Source organism: Pieris napi, chromosome 3 (assembly GCF_905475465.1).
Source record: "Pieris napi chromosome 3, ilPieNapi1.2, whole genome shotgun sequence".
In the NCBI taxonomy this organism is placed as follows: Eukaryota; Metazoa; Arthropoda; class Insecta; order Lepidoptera; family Pieridae; genus Pieris; species Pieris napi.
This window is the reverse complement of record NC_062236.1, coordinates 11,607,364-11,623,011: the sequence shown is the minus strand read 5'-3', so window position 1 is coordinate 11,623,011 and position 15,648 is coordinate 11,607,364. Positions and strand designations below refer to the sequence as shown.

Here is a 15,648-nt window from a genome sequence, read left to right as displayed (position 1 = left end):
AGCCAAGCTAGAAGGGGGATATCTAAGCTTTCTGAAATATATGTGGTAATTTTTTATTGTAATTTGTCATGTGTACAAATTAGCCTTGAAGATAATTGAGTAGAAAAACGTGACTATTTTGTAAAGCAATTATTATTGTGTATTACAGATTTTAATAATAAAAATTTATTGCTAATTATTGGATTAAATACAAAATTTGTGTATGAAAAAGTTCTTGAGTAAAAAATTACATAAATTATTCATAGTTTTATTTGTTTTAGGTTCTGTATTCAACATGGAGCAGATTCCACCACCCAAAGAGGTGAAGATCCTCGAGACAGCTGAAGACATTCAGGAACGACGTGAACAGGTACAAATATAATACTTACCTGTAACTAATTGTGTACAAACAAAATTATGTATTAAATAACAATCCAAGTTTCAAGACAATATAGTGAATTTAGGGTCACGTTTTAATGTTCAATAATAATATTTTTAAATTAAATTGTTTTACTATTAACCAATAATAGTATTTTAAGTACCCGCAATGGATTACCATTATCATTAACCTAATTTGATATACCACAACTAATATTATATTAATAGAGAATGAACTGGATTAACTGTATTTCTCAAAGAAAACATAAAAAAACTTATAGCTTTTATAAAAATAAAAGGATATACCCAGACACTTTTTTCTTGAATGTATTGCCGTTTAATATCAAAGATTATAGTGGTCGCAACATCGACGACGGTCATATTTATTCTGGCTTCTATAGCTGAACCTAGTCAATAATGTTGATATAATTGAATGTTTATATTATTTTTAAACACATAGGTTCTGAATCGTTATGAAGACTTCAAGCAAGAGGCTCGCGCTAAGCGTGAGAAACTGGAAGACTCCCGACGCTTCCAATACTTTAAGCGTGATGCTGACGAGCTTGAATCCTGGATTCAGGAGAAATTGCAGGCTGCTAGCGATGAGAGCTACAAAGACCCCACCAACCTGCAGGTACGTTCGACTTTTCATATTATGATTTCGACGAAGGTGTTTTTTATCAGTTCAATCAATTCAGTGTGTTAATTACATTGCAATAAAACTTCGGTCTCGTATATGTACTAATAAAATTCTGGCTTAGATCCTTCAAGTGGTATTTTTCTAAAACACTCTTGATTGTAAATAGGCCGCCCTTAATCCTTGTAAACATACTTTACAAATTGCAAAAAAGAAAAGGTTAACATTAAAATATTTGTCTTATGATTGGTTGGCACAAATTTAGAGGCTTCCTTTTTAAAGCTTGCTATAAGAGAATTTGCGATTTAAGTCTGAAAGAAATTATTTTTCCAGATTATTATTTGTAATAGTAAGTTCCTAGGCCCAAATTAAGAAATCTCAATGCTTGCAATAGTAACATTTTGTTTTGTTAATAGGCTAAGATCCAAAAACACCAAGCCTTTGAGGCCGAAGTAGCTGCCCATTCCAATGCTATCGTTGTTCTTGACAATACTGGCAGTGAGATGATCTCTGCCGGTCACTTTGCGTCTGACACCATTCGCAAACGTTTGGATGAGTTGCACCGTTTGTGGGAGCTTCTGCTCTCTCGCCTTGCTGAGAAGGGAATGAAACTTCAGCAGGCGTTGGTGCTTGTACAATTCTTGAGGCACTGCGATGAAGTCATGTTTTGGATTCATGACAAGGTAGGTTTCATGCTGGTACTATTGGTTTGGTAAAAAATCTGAATTATTTATTTTTCGACATATTTAATAATTTCATGATTAACAGAAGTTATTTACTATTCAAAAACATGGGACTTTATCACGATTAAATATCATCTACTTATGTCTTTTCCTTGACTTGCGTAGGTTTGGATGTTAATGTAAAATGTTCTTATGGTTTAATGTTGTACAGGAAACATTCGTATGTGCGGAAGAATTTGGCTCGGATTTGGAACATGTCGAGGTCCTCCAGCGCAAATTTGACGAGTTCCAAAAGGACATGGCGGCGCAAGAGTACCGCGTTACCGAAGTGAATCAGCTGGCTGAGAGACTGGTGCTCGAAGGACATCCCGAGAGAGAGACCATCGTTAAGAGGAAGGATGTGAGTATAATGCCTTAGTCATGTTTTAAGAGAATTATTTCGTATAAATATAATTTCGGTACACAATCCAACTTTACGACATTGACGAAATATTTCTAGGGGGGTCACAGAAAGTGTGACACAGCGTGACAATAGGGTGAGAGGGAGAGGGGGTCAAAAAAAAAGCTGATTTCAGTATGACGTATTTTATGAACGGCCCCTTTGATTTATTGTACATTTTAATAACATTCTAAATCTTCCATTATTATTACTCCAAATTATTATTATTCCTTAAGCCAGGAATATTATAGTGCTAACAATACAGAAATAGTTTTATATTTTATTTTCTATATCTAATCATTAATAAACCAGGAGCTGAATGAAGCTTGGCAGCGTCTCCGTCAAATGGCGCTGATGCGTCAAGAGCGTTTATTCGGTGCTCATGAGATTCAACGCTTCAACCGTGATGCTGATGAGACAATCGCTTGGATCTCGGAGAAGGATGTGGTTCTTGGATCTGACGACTATGGACGCGATCTTGCTACCGTGCAGACTTTACAGGTAATTCATTTGTGTGGTCGAATGTAATCCAGAACAAAAAGATATTTTGCAACATTTTTCTTTGATGCTCTACTCTGATAGGTGATAATCGTCAATATATAGTATATGTTATCTATATTGTTCATTGATAATGTAACTTTATATTGGAGACAAGTTTTTAATCGGTGCAATATTTAGATTTACAAACGAAAAGTTTTTATTTATTCTTTACAGACGTAAACTAAAATAAATAATTAATCAGGGGTTACTATATTTAATGGTCCCAACTTCATGGTAGAGATGATATTGCATTTAATAAATACTATAGGGTTTTTTTTTAATGTGCATATAAAGTAGAATTCATATACAACGACTTCGCTTGTAACGACGATAATGGTTACTCAAGTTAGGTACTGAGAAAATATAACCGTTTAGTGCGACTCCGGTTAAAGCGACCAACTGCTTTATAGCGACCATTATGATAATACGTCCGGTTTAAACGACGCGCATTTTTTTTTACACAATCTAAGCACCAATACCACCAACTCTCTCTCTGAAGACTGCTGAAACGCTCTATGTGTTTGTTAAGACTTACTTTGATGATGATCTTATGAAAACAATGATGTCACCAATTCACAATACTATACGAAGTTCTTACTAACCTAACAAAAGTTTTTCAAAAACAAACTCAAATAACAGACTTTCTACGTTAGTTAGTAACAGAGTTTTTCTTGTAGTGACTTATCTCTTTGTATTACAGTACATTACGTTCCTATGTTTCTAATTTGGAATGTGTAAGAACCATTAAAATAAAGTATATGTGGTTATATATCCTACAAAATGATTTATTTAGCTAAATAGGATAATCAAACTTTCGAAATTATAATACATACATATTTATTCGTAAATTAAGTATCATATATACTTAAGAAATAATCCTAGTACGACATAATATCGCCGTTCTCTTGAATGTCGTTATATCCGAATTCTACTGTAGTTATGTTTTTCTTTATGTTGAATTTCGATTTCCATTTGAGAACTAATGTCATAATAAGTTGTAATGTTTTTATAATCAGCGTAAACACGAGGGTGTGGAGCGTGACCTGGCCGCTTTGGAAGACAAAGTGGCCACTCTGGATGGAGAGGCTGGTCGCTTGGCTGACATCCACGGAGATCACTCTTCAGCCATACACAGCAAGCGGGATGAAATCACCACTGCTTGGCAGCGGCTAGTGCAGAAGGCTCAGGTATAGTGACTTTGAACTGGCACTTAGTTAATAAAATTTAAATATTGAAGTAGTCTGAAATTTAACCATCCAATAGGCAATAAACTTTGATATATTTGAGTCAAGGCGAGATTGAGATGTGAATTAAAATAAAGATCTGCTCCCAAAAAGAACAAATCTTATTTGAAGGGTTCAAATTGGGGGAAGGAAGTTATGAAGGCAGTTAGAATAAAATTTGTGTTTTTTTTTCAATTAAATTTTTGAAATCCTCAACTTTTCATTATGTACTTTTATTTAAATACAGATATGTAACGGTAGAACACAAATTGGTCACAATTTATCCGTCAACATTAATCCAATCCAATTGCATCAAAATACGTAAAAACAAAATTTACATATTGAATTTATTACACTTTTTTTAAATTAAATGAAATAGAAAATTCAAGCAAGGTATGATCATAAATTTTTTGTGTTATTATTTAGTGAAATGTAAGTATGTAATAAGTCTAAGTTAACATTATTATTATTATTCTTAGGAACGTCGTCTAGCACTTGAGTCATCATATGCCCTACACCGATTCCTGGCTGACTACAGGGACCTCATATCTTGGATGAGTGACATTCGCGCTTTGATCGCAGCCGACGACCTCGCTAAGGATGTGCCCGGAGCAGAGGCTTTGCTTGAGAGACATCAGGAACATAAGGTAATGTTTATTCTTTATGATCATTGCTAATATGAAAAAATTCTAGCTTTATCATTGACAGATAATATAAATTATAAAATAATAAAAGATGTTCAATTGATATATGTATATTCAAATTCAAAATAACTTAATTAATATAGGTAACTATACTCTAATTTTTAAATCCGTAGAATTCTGACAGCTATAATTTTTTGACATGTCAGAGATAACAAACCTTTTTGGCTGGGCACATTATTCAATTTCAATACGAGTCTGAACATCTGAGTCTATACATCAATTTTATTAAGTGCGGTGCTCCACATTAAAAGTGGTAATTATGTTCCTTTTCATCACAAACATCTAAAACATTAACATTTTAAAAAAAAAGGTTAACTAAACCTGGAATTAGGAGGCAGTGATGCCAGCTAAAGATTAAATAAAGTAATTAAAGTAAATTCGATATATTTTTCGTGATATTGAAATATTTGTTATTTTGGTATTTGGTGACTTGAGTAACATATTGAGGTTTACCTTTTTGCATTTTATTTTTTATTGCCCTCAAATGGGTCAAATTTGTCCCTTTTTCGGTGGAGAACTTTTTTAGTAGCAACACTTATGAAATGTTATAATTCTACGGAATGAAAAATCAGTGTTTAAGTACACCTATGAACGTCAACTAAAAAGATGTTAAATTGATTCAAAAAACATATTCTTATAAAAACAAATTTCACCTGAAAACTAACGAATAATTTTCGGCGTATTTTTAAGTAATAGTACTTAACTTTAATAGGGCGAAATGGACGCGCGTGAGGACGTTATGGCCGCGTGCATATCCAGCGGTGAAGCTCTTGTATCGGGCGGACATCGCGGTTCCAGCGAAGTGCAATCCGCTCTTGACTCTCTCCGATCTGAGGCAGCGGCCCTTAACTCGTTATGGGAACAACGTAGAGTCCTCTACCTGCAATGTATGGATCTGCAGCTCTTCTACCGGGATACCGAACAAGCAGATGCCTGGATGCACAAGCAAGAGGTAAATTCTTATGTTTATTCTTTAGTTTATCGTAACTTAAAACATAGACTTGATTCGACTTAAAGCAATAATTAAAATTTTAAAAACTTTTTAATGGCGAGCCACAAACTTTAATAAATTCTAGAAGAGGACCAGAATTATAGAAAAAATACATTGTGTGTTAAAGCTTTAAATAAAACATTACAAGTAGAATCTATTTTTTCTTCTCAACCGTCAAAATGTAATTATAACAGGCCATCCAAGGCGGAAATACTTTCGCGGGCCGTACTTTGCCCATCATTGGCTAAAGCTGAAACTTAAATTTAGTGTTACTCCTTGTTGTCTGTCTGTCTTTCACTTTATTTATATATAAAAGCTTGCCAACACACGTCACATTTATGCATTTGTACAATAAAAATAAAATACACAATTTAATATAAAAAGCATTTATAGGCAAACATAACAAACACGAAGGGATCGAAAACATTTGAACCAATTATTATAAATCATTCAATTCATCTCATAGAAAAAAAGAATATTTAGTAGTTAAGGCTTGGTTTCGGCTAATTTAGGCCGATTTTGTTAATTGTCGATGCTAGTAGATTTGACACTTGAAATCGGCCACATCTTTTATCATGTTTCAAACATGAGCAAGTATTTTAAGAGTTCGATTAATAATAACAGTGCTATTATTATTAATTGAGTAATATCTCCTTTCTCAGGCATTCCTTGCAAATGAAGACGTTGGTGACTCGTTAGATTCTGTTGAAGCTCTACTCAAAAAGCACGAAGACTTTGAGAAGTCTCTAGCGGCTCAGGAAGAGAAGATAAAAGCGCTGGATGAATTCGCCTCTAAATTGATTGAGGGACAGCATTATGCGGCTGATGATGTTGCACAAAGGAGAGAAATGGTACGTATTAGAACGGTACTAGCTCGGAAGAGGTCGCTTTAACAGTAAGGCTGCTCTTTGCACTCAATTTATATAATTTGCAAGAGGAAAACAAAATAAACATGTTTCTTATGGGTAGGTATGATTAAAACAAATTGTTTTAAATCACATGTTCTAAACAGTTTAAACATTTTGAATTTAAACCGTGTTTTTTATAACACTGGAGTGAGTTGTTATCAGTTGCAGACTTAATAATATAATTAATTAGGAAGAAAGGCACACGTATTTATACAATTTATGAGTAATTCCCCGCCGGTAATGTCCCTATGTCTACCAATTAAAAATGAATGTAAAGCGTTCAGTGTATATTAGAAATACGTAACATTAAACACAAATACATATTTCAATTACTATGGCGAATTTGGAAAGATCTAGTCTAGAAATGAAATATAGAAAACCCTGTTTTGCATGCCAGAACTAAAAAAAAGTAACTAGTGGTTTAGTTAATATAATTTCAAAACATAAAATATACCACTATATGTGGTATATTTTATGTTTTTTATAAGAATTTATTGAGATTTAATTCAACGTTACAGTTGTTGGAGCGACGCGCAGCCCTGTTGGAGAAGTCGAATCAGCGTCGCGCCCTCCTCGAAGATGCCTACAAGTACCAGCAGTTCGAAAGAGACTGTGACGAGACCAAAGGTTAATATCTATATTTATATCTCGACGCCTACCTTTAAACAACACATCGTTTTTTAAGGCACTTTCTGCCACGCACCATCCCTTTTGCCAGTAGAGATATTTCCAAACAGATACGACTTAGGGGCTTTCTTGAAAAGATCGTACTATTCCCTGAAAGGTCGGTAACACACCCGCTAGACCCCGGGGCTGTAGGTGCTTGCTAGTTTGCCCTCATATTGTTTAGAATATTTGTTAATTTCTATTAAAATTATGACATTCGAAAATATGTTCTGAACTGTTGGAAGTTTGATTATGTGAGGGTGAGATACAGAAACAAGACTTGACTATCGTATGTCCAAAGTATGACATATTACTGCACCTTTTCCATAATCACTTTCAAGACATTTAGCTTTTTGTTGAATAATTGCAGTTCCGGTCTTAATCCAACTTATGATCTCCGGGCTATTATTTTATGTGATTTGGTAGTTTTTCAACCATATTTAGGGAATATTATTACTAACAGTAATAATATTTCCTAAATATGAATACTCTATTAAGAAGCTTGCCATGAAAAAGTTCTTTGTGTTTGTTCCAACTCAATTAAAAATGTACCTATACTATTTCTGTTTTATTTCTTCACAACTTTTCTATTATACATATTTTTTATTATACAGGGTGGATAAACGAGAAACTGAAATTCGCGACTGACGACTCTTACCTGGACCCCACCAACCTTAACGGCAAGGTGCAGAAACATGGCAACTTTGAACAAGAGCTGTTGGCCAACAAGCCAAGAGTGGATGAGATCACTACCACGGGGCATAAGCTTTTAGAACAGGAACATTTTGCCAAACGTACGTATTACAAGTATTTATTGGTCTTTCTCATATTGTCTTCACTACAGTCATAGTTGGACTCTGTAATATGTCCAGGAATGTGTGTACATGATCCAGATGATGTGGTTAAGTATTAAAAAAACGTGTGTGTACTTATGCACACGTTTTTCTTTGGCGTAATTTTCTTTGAGCACTTTATAGGGACGTTTCCCTCTTCGAATTGCATTTTTCTTGTCCATTTTAATGGCCACTTCCAATCGAAACAATATAATATGTACTAATCATGATATTTTACAATAAACACTATGTTTTTTATCACGTTGTTGGAATGGGTTTTCTCGTATAGAAATCATTATTTAGTTTAAATAAACCCAACTCTGAAAAACTATGCCATGACACACAATGCAACTTGTCGATAAAACAGAGCAAGCGCCAACTAGCGGCCTAGACTGTTTTATTGACGTTTGAACAAATATTCATGGTGTCGGTTTTTTGTGACGGTATGCGCGCACAACGTAAAAATTTACTCTCATCATTTTTCAACCAAAAGACTTCAAAAAATATTTTTAGAAAATAAATTATTATTATTAGTGCTGATTAACTAAATTTGATAGGATTTTCGTACTGTGACATCCTTTTTAAAGATATTAATTATTGTTTTTTATTTAGCCCAAATCTCATCCCGTGTGGAAGAACTTGGTGCATCATGGGAAAAGCTGGTGCAAGCATCAGAGCTGAAGGGATCCAAGCTGCAGGAGGCCTCGGCTCAGCAGCAGTACAACAGGGCAGCTGAGGACATAGAACTGTGGTTGTCTGAAGTTGAAGGTCAATTGCTTAGTGAGGACTATGGAAAGGTTGGTGATGGACAATTCCTTTAGTATAATTTTTTTGCTAAACTTGAAATTATTTTAAATATACTTTTTAGGTTAAATTATCTTTTATTATTATCGCTAATATTTATTATCGAAGTTAATTAATGCAATTAATATAGTAATTGTACACATTACCATTAACCAAAAAATTTAAAGGAAGCCCAAAAGAAAATGTAAATCATTTTTGTTAAGACTAAATTTGAAGTTATACTTCTTTTGGCGCGTTAGGGAAAAATTATGATAGTAAATTTTTACGATGCGCGCGAACACCGTCACAAAAAAGCGACACCCTGAAGTTAGCTATAGTATAGTGTCGTTTCTTCTACAAACATAGATTTTTATCATGTTACGCCAAAAAAATATAATTTTTAACGCGTGTACATAAGTACACAGGTTTTTTTTTATTAAAGCTAAAATTATGTAGTAGCTAGTATATCCTAAAAACGCAGATACTTATCTGATTTTTTTTATTAGGATTTGACCAGTGTGCAGAATCTCCAGAAGAAACATGCCCTACTTGAGGCAGACGTGAGCTCGCACGCGGAACGAGTGGACGCGCTACGAACGCAAGCGGAGCAGTTCATCGAGAAGGGACACTTTGACGCTGATAATATTAGACACAAAATTGTTAGTATTAACAATTAAACAATATTTAATTTTTGGTTCATAGTAAACAGTACCATAAATTGGGATGTCCCAAGATACACATGTCGCAGATTCAACGAGCGTAATTTTTACGTAATATTTAAACACAGTCACTGCGCAGGCGCCGATCAGAGACCCACTGTACCCAGCGATTGATTCTACGTATACTGACAAATTGACTTTTACACATTGGCATCTTACAAATTTGTAAGATGTCTATGGCGTGGTGTTGCCATTCTAATAAAACAAATGACATCGTGTTCTTTTATAACATAATCTCTGTACATATATATTATTTCGGGTTGGTAGACACAGGTGGCTGATGAAGATATAGATGTAGAAACTATCTAAGATTCGTCTTATGTAAATTAAATATATAAAACTAAAACTTAAGCTAATGGCACTATTTATTTAAAAATACAGAAAAAATATTTTTTATGTATTAAAAAGTAGTGCAACAGTAAATTGTTTGTCGTACTCACGCAGCCGTTGTCGGCCGATGTGGGCAGTAACATTCATACAAAATACATATTAAACCGCCTTCATACTTATTGACGGTTACCAACGTGAAAGAAATAGGCAGGCTAATCTCATAACTTGGTTTAGTTTATTTTTATAAGCGTATTAATAGGATACGTTAAGTCGTTTCAAGGAGCGACTCATCCCTGGTTTCGTAGGTTCGAACCAATGGACTTTTTGTCTACGCATAGAAAGAAAGTTAGACGCTAAGTTAGGTTGAAACAGTCGACGATGTGCGTCAGGCACAGACGGTTGATAACCTATTAGAAATTGTCACTGAATATAGAAATCTGAGGCCCAGACCTAAAAAAATGTTTTTTAAATCCATAGGAAGCTCTAGTAGCTCGCTACGCGGCCCTAGAAAAACCGATGGCCATTCGTAAAAGACGACTTCTTGACTCGCTTCAAGCACAACAGCTGTTCAGGGACCTTGATGACGAAGCTGCCTGGATCCGGGAGAAGGAACCAATTATTGCATCCACCAACAGAGGTAGGTTTGTCGTGTATTTCATAACTTAATTTAACAAATTCTTCAACTGCGAGAATAAGTATTAAGAAGAAAAAAAAGAGTGTGTGTACTTATGTACACGCGTTAGAAGTTATACTTCTTTGGCGTATGGAAAAAACTAACTAAAATGCAGTAGTGATCAACGATAAATATTAAAATTAATCAATAAAATTATTATTAGTAAATACTATCACCGTCGTATAAGAAATTGATTTAATAAAAACACCAAAGTAATATTTATTTATTCACACTGTTCAATTGTACTCAATCAAATCAATCAATCAATCACACGTCTTCTAAATATAAAAATACTAGAATATACAACTTGAACATAGTTATTATCGATTTTCATGCCACCTAGAACTAACTTTATACTGTTAATTTTGTGTAACGGTGCGCGCGCATCGTAAAATTTCACTCTCATCAATTTTTCATAACGCGCCTAAAGAAGTTATACTTCAAAAAAATAAAATAAACGTAAATAATGAATATAAAATAACTGTAATTTTGCGGTTGCCACATGTGTTAATTAATGATCATATATAGGCCGTGACCTCATCGGCGTCCAAAACCTGATGAAGAAGCACCAAGCAGTGATGGGAGAGATGGGTCAGCACGAAGCTCGCGTGGAAGCAGTGAGAGCCGCTGGTCAGGCTCTGATCGACGCGCAGCACTTTGCAGCCGACGACATTGCATCCCGCTTGCAGCATCTGCACAAGACGTGGACCCACTTACATGAGAAGGCTTTGCAGGTATTTATATTATAATTAATAAATTCTACTTAGTTGTCAATTTAACTTTATGTCAATTTGAGCAGTGTTGGTCTAGTGGCTTCAGCGTGTGATTCTCACCTCTGAGGTCGTAGGTTCGATCCCCGGCTGTGACCTTTGTGTTGATAGACTTTTTAATATATACACCTCTGTGCCTACAATTGTAAACAAACTTTCCTTATAAAAATGATCAACGACTCAGAAATTCCCGTGCTCCATTGAAGGAATTTCCACCTAGTGACCATTATGCGGTATAAAGTACTGGAAAGTCGAACATAATATTAACAATAACGCGTAATTCAATCCCCGCCCCTCATCGTAACGTTTTATAAAAGGACACCGGGAGGTGTCATTGGACACCCCCCCCCCCCCAAATTCTTACGTAATACTTGAACACTCCCGTAATAATATATTTAAAAGTGTGAAAGACAAATTGTATTTCTAATAAAATACGGATTTAAAATTCCAAATCTGTATTAACAGCGCAAACAAGACCTGGAAGACTCCCTACAAGCACAGCAGTACTTCGCCGATGCCAACGAGGCAGAATCCTGGATCCGTGAAAAGGAGCCCATGGCGAACACCCAGGACTATGGGAAGGATGAAGACTCCTCCGAGGCTCTGTTGAAGAAGCACGAGGCGCTGTTGTCCGATCTGGAGGCATTCGGTAACACCATCAAAGCGTTGAGGGAACAGGCTGACTCGTGTCGGGTGAGTTTTTTAAACTTTATTATTTTTATTGATGTATTGTGGATATGTAATTAAAAAATATTAAAATAATTATTATCAATTATTTTATATTTACGTACTATAACAAATTTCAGCCGCCGGGCACACAAATAATTTGTGATTTTATTATCTCTTACATATAAAATATTAAATTAGTTAATTTGATATAAAAAACGATTGTTTTGCCATGTATATTATTTCTAGGAAACATTTTTTTAGTTCATTAAAAATAACTATCTACAATAATAAAAAATAGGGGTTGATCGTAGAGGGGTGAAAATTATGTATGTATTTTGTATGCTGTATAATTATGTACTTATGTATTTTGTATGCATAAAAAATATATTTCTTTTTAAACTTTTTTGGGGTGGACACTCCTTATCACTTAGGGTTTCAAAGATAGATAGTAACCGATTCTCAGACTTACTGAATATGTATAAAAAATTCATAAGAATCGGTCGAGCCGTTTCGGAGGAGTATGGGAACAAACATTGTGACACGAGAATTATATATATTAGAAGATATTTTTTTATACTTAATGTAAAGCAAGCATACACTACAATGACACACAAACGAAATAATTATATCATATTGGAAGACAGAAAACTGCTCATCGAGTTGTCATATTTTAAATTAATCATATTTTTACAGCAACAAGAATCGCCTGTAGTCGATGTATCAGGCAAGGAATGTGTAGTGGCGCTATATGATTACGCAGAGAAGTCCCCGCGTGAAGTCTCAATGAAACGTGGCGACGTTCTTACACTGCTCAATTCTAATAACAAGGTATGTATGATGATGATTACGTAGGATTACGATAATTGTGTAATCTATTGTTGGCAGAAAGGTGCACATTAAAGATTATATGTATGTATGGTAAGGACAAATAAATATGTTGTCCCAAAAAAATTTAAGGTCATTTATCATAGTAAAACTTAAGGGTATAAAAAAATACGTAGGTCGTTCTACAGACCTTCCGAACATAAACAAAAAAGTCATATAAATCGGTTAAGCCGACAAAAGAGTTTTTTTACGTAGGTACAGTGTGATTCGAGAATTTTATTGAGAATGGGTTGTTTCATATTCAATAGTATAAATATAAATAAAAATTCAATAAATTACGGAAAATTTTGTTTCTCTATTGTTTAATACAAGTCTATTTGAATATTTCATATTCAAAAATAGTTTACAGCTTTTAGCTCAATCAAACATTAATGCGGAAAAATATTTTATGGGTTTATGATTTACAAATAGAAAAACCGGATACTAGTGATGACATTGAATTATAGAAGTTAACAAGAAAACTAATTATGACTTATCTGATAACATATTACAACCAAAACAGTGGTGATATCACATTTGAGATGTGTGCGCGTTTTGATTATTGTCTTTAATAACCTATGTTTATAATTTAATAGTTTTCTAATATAAAACGTACTGATGACGCAATAATGTAATATGTGTTCGGTTTCGTAATATTTCCTCGTTTTTCTCGCTATATTATGTTATAATTTTCTTTTGATACTTATTTATTTTACAATTAAGGTTAATTTAAATTAAAAGTGCGTGCTTAAATCAATATTTGTGTTAATTTTGTACTCGTACACTTTCTTTAAGTTACAAAAGTTTTCTTATAGTTTTAAGTGAATCGATATTCGTCTAAAAATACATCAAAAGATTGCGTCATTTCCAATTTCACAGAGAATTAGAAGTAATACAAATCATATTAATAACGTGAATAAAATGTTAGAAACTAGTGCCAACAATTTAAATTAATTTAAAAGATACAATTTTAAGCATATAATAAATATGTAATAAATAATATTTATATTATACTCAAGGAACTTTAACATAAATAAAACTAAAAGTTTTATTTATGTTTTAATTACACTTTTGGTGTTAGTTTATTCATAACGTTAGCTTAACCTAATTATTTTTAGTATTCTTCGTCCTTGTCGTAAGGTCACTTGAATCGAAACGAAACATAACCTAGGTGGAGTTTGCCTGAAATTATTTTCAGTACTTATTTGTTGACACTCTATGGTAATTACTTCAGTAATCTTACGCTCGTATATCTAAATATCGTAAATTTCTGTGTATATAGCGCGTTTAACTGACGATCTTAATATATACCTATATTAAATCTACTTATAACTACAGCGTTGATAGTTACGCTACGTTAAATACTTAAACAGTAAAAACGTAAATTTTTTATTCAGTAATAAGTAAGAAGGTTAAATAATGCAAATGTATACGATTATTTAAATTCAATGTTTTGTAAATATGATTGTTGTGAGTTGGTTATGTTTCGTCCTTGTCGGTGATGTTTTTGTTCACAATCGGAGGAAGAGTAAACGTTATGTAAGTGTTATTTTGTACGGCTTTAGAATACTAATTTATCAGTAAAGTTCTGTTAACCAGAACATATCTTGTGGCATAGATTTTCGTCCGTATATCTTTAGTTGCCATGCTTTCCGCCTCCCTTACCGACATTAGATCTTAATAAAGCAGTTTATGACCATATATTGGAGGCGAAGTCGAACTTGATGCGTTTTTCTATTATTTACTATTGGATTTAACTAATTATCCAGAACATAAACTCGCGAACCCTCTGACATTGAGTGTCCATAGGCGGGAGGTATCACTTTTTTTATATCCGGGGTGAAAATGCATTAGCGCACTCCCTGCCCTCAAAAGTTGCAGGGGTATCTGGGACTCGACCCACGCCAAAATCTCTGCTATTGAGAGACTGGGTGAGCAATACCCACTAAAACCACCTCGACTAGTTCCTACAAAGCCGCGTTACAGAGGCTCCAGGCTCGTTGTCGTATTATACCGGGAATTATTTAAAATAATGTTGAATTACTGACCACTTGTACCACTCTCAGCCTAGAACGTATTGCTACGTTCCTAAGTCTAAACCTACACAGGAATCTCTATAGTTCGATGCCCACTGCATACTATAGAAACTCAACCGTGCCCTCCATGTACGGCTTAAGCACTCGCCCGGTACCGTACAACCCTACCAAAGGCCGAGGACAAATTTAAATTAAATTAAAACTTGCCCTCGAACCCGCCACTCCCGTTTGCCCCCTATACAATATAATAATAATAAAATAACTCACTAAAACATGTCCAAAGCATTTTTTTATTTAAATAGACAAAATGTACACGTCATGCTTATAAATTAAAATGCCTATTTCCTATAAAGCATTTTATATATCCTAGGATTGGTGGAAAGTAGAAGTGAACGATCGTCAAGGATTCGTCCCAGCCGCCTACGTGAAGAAGATCGAAGCCGGTCTTTCTTCCAGTCAGCAGAACCTAGCTGACTCCAGCTCTATTGCTGCTAGACAAAACCAGGTTTGCTAATTAATTCTTACCAAAAGTAATTAGAGAAAGATGTTTAACTCTACACAGCTCGATCCAGTTCGTTGGGATGAACTCGGCAACGCTAGTCTCCCAGAATAAATTCTTTTTAAAGAATTTTTTATACTATACTAGCTGCCCGGCGAACTTCGTTTCTCCTTAATGTGATTTTACTAAGCCTACCTTTTTAGTACATAACAACATGGAACATTTTGCTATGCTACCCCAGAGACTGTTCGGTTTCCCGGAATGAAAACTTTTTAGGTTTATCTGTAATTTTTCTTATCCCTAATAACTTAGGGGTTTGAAAGA

The 15,648-nt window shown here is 34.3% G+C and overlaps 1 protein-coding gene across 4 annotated transcripts in view; it reads left to right on the top strand.

The window, feature by feature from the left end:
• LOC125063763 (spectrin alpha chain) overlaps positions 1-15,648 on the top strand; it is a 35,351-nt gene that overhangs the window by 1,996 nt on the left and 17,707 nt on the right. For all 4 annotated transcript variants that reach the window (XM_047670369.1, XM_047670368.1, XM_047670367.1 and 1 more), the window contains exons 2-19: positions 261-349; positions 818-991; positions 1,411-1,677; positions 1,889-2,077; positions 2,429-2,617; positions 3,673-3,843; positions 4,359-4,526; positions 5,296-5,535; positions 6,237-6,425; positions 7,001-7,109; positions 7,763-7,942; positions 8,594-8,778; positions 9,271-9,423; positions 10,291-10,450; positions 11,015-11,220; positions 11,722-11,949; positions 12,619-12,753; positions 15,196-15,330. In XM_047670369.1, the coding sequence (XP_047526325.1) occupies positions 275-349; positions 818-991; positions 1,411-1,677; positions 1,889-2,077; positions 2,429-2,617; positions 3,673-3,843; positions 4,359-4,526; positions 5,296-5,535; positions 6,237-6,425; positions 7,001-7,109; positions 7,763-7,942; positions 8,594-8,778; positions 9,271-9,423; positions 10,291-10,450; positions 11,015-11,220; positions 11,722-11,949; positions 12,619-12,753; positions 15,196-15,330 (3,153 nt within the window). In that variant the 5' untranslated portion in view covers positions 261-274. The remainder of the gene's footprint in view (positions 1-260; positions 350-817; positions 992-1,410; positions 1,678-1,888; positions 2,078-2,428; positions 2,618-3,672; positions 3,844-4,358; positions 4,527-5,295; positions 5,536-6,236; positions 6,426-7,000; positions 7,110-7,762; positions 7,943-8,593; positions 8,779-9,270; positions 9,424-10,290; positions 10,451-11,014; positions 11,221-11,721; positions 11,950-12,618; positions 12,754-15,195; positions 15,331-15,648) is intronic.